Source organism: Hyperolius riggenbachi, chromosome 6 (assembly GCF_040937935.1).
Source record: "Hyperolius riggenbachi isolate aHypRig1 chromosome 6, aHypRig1.pri, whole genome shotgun sequence".
NCBI lineage: Eukaryota > Metazoa > Chordata > Amphibia > Anura > Hyperoliidae > Hyperolius > Hyperolius riggenbachi.
Genome location: NC_090651.1, coordinates 233,037,512 through 233,045,447, shown reverse-complemented (window position 1 = coordinate 233,045,447; position 7,936 = coordinate 233,037,512). Strand labels below are relative to the sequence as shown.

The 7,936-nt window shown below is 44.4% G+C and overlaps 1 protein-coding gene across 1 annotated transcript in view; it reads left to right on the top strand.

Moving 5' to 3' along the window:
* The window catches only part of RPL22 (ribosomal protein L22), a 12,123-nt gene extending 5,686 nt beyond the window's left edge, over positions 1-6,437 (top strand). The window contains exons 3-4 of the mRNA XM_068240519.1: positions 4,294-4,418; positions 6,221-6,437. Coding sequence (XP_068096620.1) covers positions 4,294-4,418; positions 6,221-6,365 — 270 coding nt within the window. The 3' untranslated portion in view covers positions 6,366-6,437. The remainder of the gene's footprint in view (positions 1-4,293; positions 4,419-6,220) is intronic.
* The last annotated feature ends 1,499 nt before the right edge of the window (positions 6,438-7,936 follow it).

The window sequence follows — 7,936 nt, the reverse complement described above, 5'->3', positions numbered from 1 at the left end:
CCTCACTCTTTCTGCCCCCTCCCTCTGTTTCTCCCCCTCTCTGCCCCCTCCCTCTCTTTCTCCCCCACCCTCTTTCCTCCTCCCATCTCACACACACACACGCAAATATCACACAAATACTGCATATACAGTATATGCACACATCATAATACAGTTTTGGGAGAGTACATTCTCCCAGAGTAAAACAGAATTCCCCAGGAGGCAACCTTGTATCATTCTAATGATTTGCACATCTTCGACCTGAGCACTAGTGCTTGCACCAATTACTGACGTGCCATACATGTTGCTAGTCACAGTGGATCCTGTAAGCCCTCTGGGGTGCATAGAGACCTATGCTGTACAGGGAACATAGCTTAAAATAAAGTGTGCCGCTACCACTAGTGCTCCTGTGGGAGATACACTTCTGCAGCCTCCAAGTGGGCATTATATCTCTGCTTTTATTGTGGGGGAATGTTTCAGTTCGGCAGGTGTAGTGGTGAGGATGTTAATAGTTGGGGGGGCAGCTGATGACAGCCGGCCTTGGGCGGTAAAAAGTACAAATCCGGCCCTGATCTGCATACAGATGATAGTTAAAACCCATCAAACTTGGCCCTCCAGCTGTTAAAGGACTTACGAGGCCAAAATGTCTAAAAAAGCAAAGTACCTGTAAGCTGTTTAAATGCACGGAGGACGCCGTCCGCGCCCTCCGTGCAGTTCCGCCGGGTCCCCTTCCTGAGATCGCCCCCCACCCCGACCCCCCAGGCCGAGTCGGGCTCTCGTGCCGCTCTCAATATGGCCGCTTCCATTGGCCGCGGCTGCGCAGTCCGCCTGGCCGCGAGTGCGGCTGCGCAGCTCTACGGCCAACCCCTCCGATCCACGCTACAGTGCGTGGTTCGGGGGGTTGGCCGTAGAGCTGCGCAGCCGCACTTGCGGCCAGGCGGACTGCGCAGCCGCGGCCAATGGAAGCGGCCTTATTGAGAGCGGCACGAGAGCCCGACCCGGCCTGGGGGGTCGGGGTCGGCGCGGGGGGCGATCTCAGGAAGGGGACCCGGCGGAACTGCACGGAGGGCGCGGACGGCGTCCTCCGTGCATTTAAACAGCTTACAGGTACTTTGCTTTTTTTAGACATTTTGGCCTCGTAAGTCCTTCAAGGAACTACAAGTCCCACAATAAATTGCAGGAGTCTGACAGCCACAGTCATGACTCATGAAGGCAAATGCATTGTGGGACTTGTAGTTCTGTAACAGCTGGAGGGCCGAGTTTGCCCATGCCTGGTATAGGGAGAACAGTAGGGGGCCAAGGACTAATGACATATTGTGGGACTGTGTGCAGGTGTAGAAAAAACAATTTTGGCTTCTTACAATTAATTACTCATGGAGGAAGAGGGAAATGCCTGGACTTTCAGTACTTAAAACTAAGGTTATGCCGAGTCCAGATTTCAGACTAAAATACCCAACTACAAATTACATTCATTTTCTAAATGAAAAGTGGTACATTAAGGGCCTATTCACACTATTGCAATTAGCGGGTGATTCCCTCTAATCACTGATGCCCTATCGCTTTTTAAAGCGCTAGCGTAACCATATGGCAGTGATCTCACTGCCGCAATTGCCGATTAAAAACGTGTTGCCTGCAGCATTTTATCAAGATTCTGGTGCGATCGCGATACAATGGTTGAAAAAGAGCTAATTCAGAGTGTACAGTTATCACGCAATTTTATCACGCAATTTTGCCACTTTCATGTGTGAATGGGCCCTTATACTGTTAGTCATGGACCCTGAACAAGATTGGACGTTTGGCCCAGTGCACACTTAGGCCTGGTGCACACCAGAGGAGTTTTTTCTGAGCGTTTTGAGTTTTTAAATCTGCTGCTAATGTTATCCTATGTGTCTGTGCACACTGGAGCAATGAGGTTTTGTAAAAAAAAACCATAGCATTACATTGGGAAGAGCTTTTAGAGGTTTCAAAAGCTCTTCCCAATGTAATGCTATGGGTTTTTTTTACCAAACCTCATTGCTCCAGTGTGCACAGACACATAGGATAACATTAGCAGCAGATTTAAAAACTCAAAACGCTCAGAAAAACTCCTCTGGTGTGCACCAGGCCTAAAAAACTCTAGCAGATCTGCAAAAGCTAGAGGTGTTAGAAGCAGATTTTCAGAGTGATTCTAAGCATGTGGAGAGAGTTTTTTTTCTAAATATGCCTAGTGTTTTTTGGAGCGATTTTGTGTAGCAGATTACAAATATTGTTACAGTAAAGCTGTTATTGAACAGCTTCTGTAACAAAACCGCTCTGATCTAGCGTTTTTCAGAGCGGTTTTCCACTTTCCTATACTTTAACATTGAGGCAGAAAAGCCTCAGGAATCTAAAAAATGCTGCAGCCCCGGAGTTTGGGTTTGTGGAAAAAAGAGCCGCTCTGGTGTGCACCAGCCCATTCACTTTCATTAGCCAAGCGGTTTCCCCCCCTGCAAGCGTGTTAAAAAAACGCTTCAGAACTGCTTTGGTGTGCACCAGCCCTTTCTGATTGAAACCTGACCAGATTAGCCACATGCTTATTTCAGGTCTGTGATTCATACATTACTGATGCCTGAACGATAAGCAGGACACTAGGCAACTGATATTGTTTAGTAGGAAATAAATATGGAAACCTCCATATCCCTCTCAGTTCAGATGTCTTTAACCTCCCGGCGGTAAGCCCAAACTGAGTTCGGGCTATGCCGCCACGGAGGATTTCGCAGGCCCTGGTAGGCCGATTTGCATAATTTTTTTTCCGGTACACGCATCTAGCACTTTGCTAGCTGCGTGTACCAACCGATCGCCGCCGATTCGCTGTTGTATGATGTACCTGACCTGTGGTGGAATTTGACAGGATCAGGGATGCCTCTGGCAGTTTATCATAGCATGGAAATATTCCAGTGCCTCCATTTAGTAATATTGTTAACTTGTAATCCATGGCACCTCTGCACTAGCTGCACAGGAGGGGAGGCTTTAGGCGATGCTTTTTTTTTTGTGTGTGTGTCTATAGAAGTGTTTAACCACTTCAGGATCACAGGTTTTTTCCCTTAAAAACCAAAACAACTTTTACATTTCAGCGCTCCTCCCATTCATTCAGCGATAACTTTATTGTTACTTATCACACTGAAATGATCCATATATTGTTTTTTTCGCCACAAATTATGCTTTCTTTGGGTGCTAGTTTTTGCTATGAATTATTTTATTTTATATGCATTGTAAAGGGAATAAGGAAAAAAATAAAAATTTCTCAGTTTTCAGCCATTATAGTTTTAAAATAAAATGTGCTGTGGTACAGAAAACCCACACATTTTATTTGCCAATTTGTCCGGTTTATTAAAACGTTTAAATTGTGTCCCTAGTACAATGTATGGTGATATTTTATCTGGAAATAAAGGAGCATTTTTCCATTTAGGGATTTTTAATACTTTTTCACTTATTACAAGAACTTTTTTTGAAAAAATAAACAGTGATATACTCTCATGACATCCGTATTAGAAAAGTCCCTAAGGTAACTATTTATGTAAAAAAAAAAAATGATGTAATTTAAAAAAAAAAAAAAAATTTAACACATTTTATTTCCGTAACTGTGGGGCAGGGATAGAAGGGGTTAAAAGTAATAAAATAAATAAATAAACTTTCTATGTAAAACACTATAGTGGCATAAATAGGTGTATTTTACTTTTTGGCCACAAGATGGTGCTACTGAGACAGTGTTTCCATTAATAGAACACCACGGAACAGGTGTGGGGTCTGAGAGCTTATGCCACGTTTACAAGCTCTCCGAAGACACGGGAACTGTGATCGGGATTGAAAATCAAGATTCTCACATCCTGATCACAAATGGAGGGGGCTGCGACGGTGGATCGACGGTAAACAGCGCAGGGATCGTGAACGCGGCGGTAAGGCAGCAGTACACACATCTACCCCCCTGATCCGCATGTGTAGTTTAAAGGGGCGTAGATGTGCGTAACAAGGATCCTAAAGTGGTTAAAGGGCATGTTTACTTACCTTGTGATTATAAATGTTTGTGGTGGGTCCATAAGATCATCTTATAGGGGTGCAAATTTAAATCAAGTTTGGATGCTCTTCTAGAGCACTTGTAAATCTAGAGCAGAAAAAAAGATGCTGGCTATGTCCCATCACCGCTAGTCAGTTTGGCTCCAAGGCTGTGGTGGGGAAAAAACTAATGGAACCTTAGTAATATGTGCATGTTCTCAGCTAGCTGTGTACTATTAAAGTTGTTAAGCTTTGTAATATGTAAAATAAAATTTACTAAAATGATTGTGATTTGTGTTACAGGAACAGTTCTTGCATGATCGCATCAAGGTAAATGGAAAAGTTGGCAACCTGGGTGGTGGTGTGGTCAGTATTGAGAGAAGCAAGAGCAAAATTACTGTGTCCTCAGAGGTGCCATTTTCAAAGAGGTAAGTCCTGTTGGAATTGTTTTGCAAATTCTTTGTTCACTTTGAAGTACCTTTTTCGCACATCCTACCTAATAAAAGCTCTGGGATCTTCGTCCATGGGCTGCATCCATGTGTGCAGTCGAGGAGTTGCAGCCATTGCCATGCTTAAAGGATACCCCAACTGAAATGTGACATGAGATAGACACGTGTATGTACAGTGCCTAGCACACAGATAACTATGCTGTGTTCCTTTTTTTTCTTTCTCTGCCTGAAAGAGTTAAATATCAGGTATGTGAGTGGCTGACTCAGTCCTGACTCAGACAGGAAGTGACTACAGTGTGACCCTCACTGATAAGAAATTCCCCTTTTTTTACCTCTTTCTTGCTCTCAGAAGCCATTTTCTGCTAGGAAAGTGTTTTATAGTTGGAATTTCTTATCAGTTATGGGCTCACTGTAGTCACTTCCTGTCTGAGTCAGGACTGAGTCAGCCACTTGCATACCTTATATTTAACTCTTTCAGGCAGAAAAATAAAAAAAGGAACACAGCATAGTTATCTGTGTGCTAGGCACTGTACATACACGTCTATCTCATTATGTCACATTTCAGTTGGGGTATCCTTTAAGGGCTGGCATTCTAGCACCTGTTTTTGAAACAGGCCTAATAGTCTAGTAATTAAGTGATTCAGGATAGGATTGCCGCTGTACGCGCATACTTTAACGGTTTTTTAGTAAGCACGTAGTCTAGTTAATAGGATAGGGACTATATGTTTGTTCCTAACCTGTATCTGTAAGTCAAAACACTGTGGTGCCTCTGCCCACTGATTTTTCCCTCTAGTGTCCCTCTCTGTGTCACCCCTGTTCCCCCCCCCCAAGCCATTTTCCCCACTTCACCCACCATCGACCCCTCTGTGCCTTGTTCTCACTTCGGTCAATATCTTGTGCTCCTCCAGGAGGCTATCCGTAGTGTCTCGCCATCACCCCTAGTTGCATGGTTTGTAAGCCGAGGATTCTCTCTATTGTTTTGAAGTCCAGGCTCACCTAGTTTGCAGTAGCAGACAGATTAACTAACCTTCAGGTTACTCGCCATGTTTAAATATAACCCATGGAAAGGCTGTAGACCTTTTCCAATTGATAAAAAACCATTATCAATTAAGCTAGAACAGTTTTATGTGATGATTTATGTTCTCCAGAAGAGGTGTAGGAAATTGGGCCAGAAGTATCATCACTGGCTTCATCACCTTCTACCAAAGTGGATGAATATACATTCTTTAAAGCTAATGGGAACCGGTTTAAAAAAAAAAAAAAAAAAACAGATCCTCCTCTAAGGAGAGGGAGGCTCTGGGTCCCACAGAGCATTCCCTCTCCTCTCCCGGTGCCCGCTGCTGTCCTGGCTCCCCCGTAGCGGTATATGACCGTTTTGGTCAAATACCGCGGTCTCCCGGCCGAAGGGAGGCTTCGGAAATGCCTCAGGAGCCCGAGTGCTCACAAAGAAGGGCCGCTCTACACTGCGCACGCGCGCCCTCTATGACGGAATCGCGTGTGCGTTGCCTTTCTTCGGGAGGACTCTGCTCCCGAAGACTTCCGAAGTCCCCTCGGCGTGGGATGAGAACGGAGGAGCCAGTGCAGCGCCGGGAGAGGAGAGGGATGGCTCATTAGGACTGAACCTTCCCTCCTTAGGTGAGTATCTGACTTTTTTTTTTACCATAGTTACATTAGCTTTAACCAAAACACGAGATTTACTGGTTGTGCTTTTATTTTTCTATGCCAGTTGAGCCAATGAAATAAAAACGCTCATTCATTTTTATTTGCTTTCATTCTTTTAGATACTTGAAATATCTCACAAAGAAATATCTGAAGAAGAACAGCCTCCGTGACTGGCTACGCGTGGTTGCCAACAGTAAGGAGAGCTATGAATTAAGATACTTCCAGATCAACCAGGATGAAGAGGAGGAAGAAGACGAAGATTAAGTGTTTGATCTGGATGTCTGTTTTTCTTTTCTTTTTTTTTGTATTGCCCAGAATAAAAGCGGGAACACACCACTTGTTTCAGTAGTGTACTATTTCCATTGTAAATGGTGTAGAACAGGTTGAATGATTGACAACTGCAAAAGATCCTGCTTTTTCTAATCCAATGTTGTGAACACATAAGGGCTGGTTCACACGGGCTTCTGCAGAGCTCTCGCTCGGCCCCACATTTAATCGCCAGCATTTAGACGCTTGCTTTTGAAGGCTTTTGGGAAGCCTTCAAGGCCAGCAGTTCAGGTCTCTGTAATTATTTACCGTCTTTGAAAGCAACATGTTGCTTTCCAGACGGGTCGAAACGCTGTGATCGTACGCCGGGCTTCCATGAAAGCCTGCAAAAGCCAGCTTTTAAAGGGACACTTAAGCTAGAAAAAAAGTGTTTTACTCACCTGGGGGCTTCTACCAGCCCCCTGCAGCAGTCCTGTGCCCTGGCAGCCACTCACTAATCCCCTGATCCCCCGCTGCCAGCTAGTTTCGTTTTTGCCGACAGGCCCGTCAGGACTGGCCACGCGTAGCTTTTTCCGCATTCCCAACTGTAATTAGCGCTATTGCGGGCTGCAACGCGTCCAAAAATACGCGTTCGTAATGTGGCAACTCGTATTTTTGTAAGCGTTGCGGCCCGCAATAGCGCTAATTACAGTTGGGAATGCGGAAAAATCTATGCGTGGTCAGTACTGACGGGCCTGTTGGCAAAATCGAAACAAGCTGGCAGCGGGGGACCCAGAGAATTAGTGAGTGGCTGTGAGGGCACAGGACTGCTGGAGGGGGCTGGTAGAAGCCCCAGGTGAGTAAAACTCATTTTTTTTTTTTTCTGACTTAAAGTGGACCAAAATTTAAAAATACAAGATTTCAGAAATAAAATCTATTTTCTAAATTATAATAATAAATAGCAGCCTTTTTTTTTTCAAATATAATATATATATATATATATATATATATATATGTCTCATGGCACAGGTACATCGACGATGTGGTCATGTTCTGGACGGGTGGCAAAACCCTTTTGGAGGAGTTTGTATTGATTCTCAATCAAAATGACTGGAATCTAAAGTTCACCATGGAGTGCGATTCGCGCTCCATCCCTTTTCTAGATGTGAAGATTGATGTCAGTGCCGAGGGACTTCTATCTACTCAACTATTTCGTAAACCTACAGCATCTAATGCTTTTTTACATGCAAACAGCGCTCACCCTGAGCACACGATACGAGGAATACCTACAGGTCAATATCTGAGGTTACGCCGCAATTGTACGGAGGATCTTGCTTTTGAAAGGGAAGCGAAACTACTACGCTCCCGTTTCAGGGAGCGAGGTTATAAGGATAGGTGGCTCAAAAAAGCCTACAAACGGGCTAAGGCAGCAAACCGTACAGACTTGCTTGTCAAAAAAAATCAAAGTAAACGATATAAAGGGGACAACTCGTTTGATCACCCGATTCAATGATCAAAGAAGTGAGGTGGAGGGAATTCTCCGTCGGCACTGGCACATCTTGACATCCGATAGAAATCTTACAGAGTTT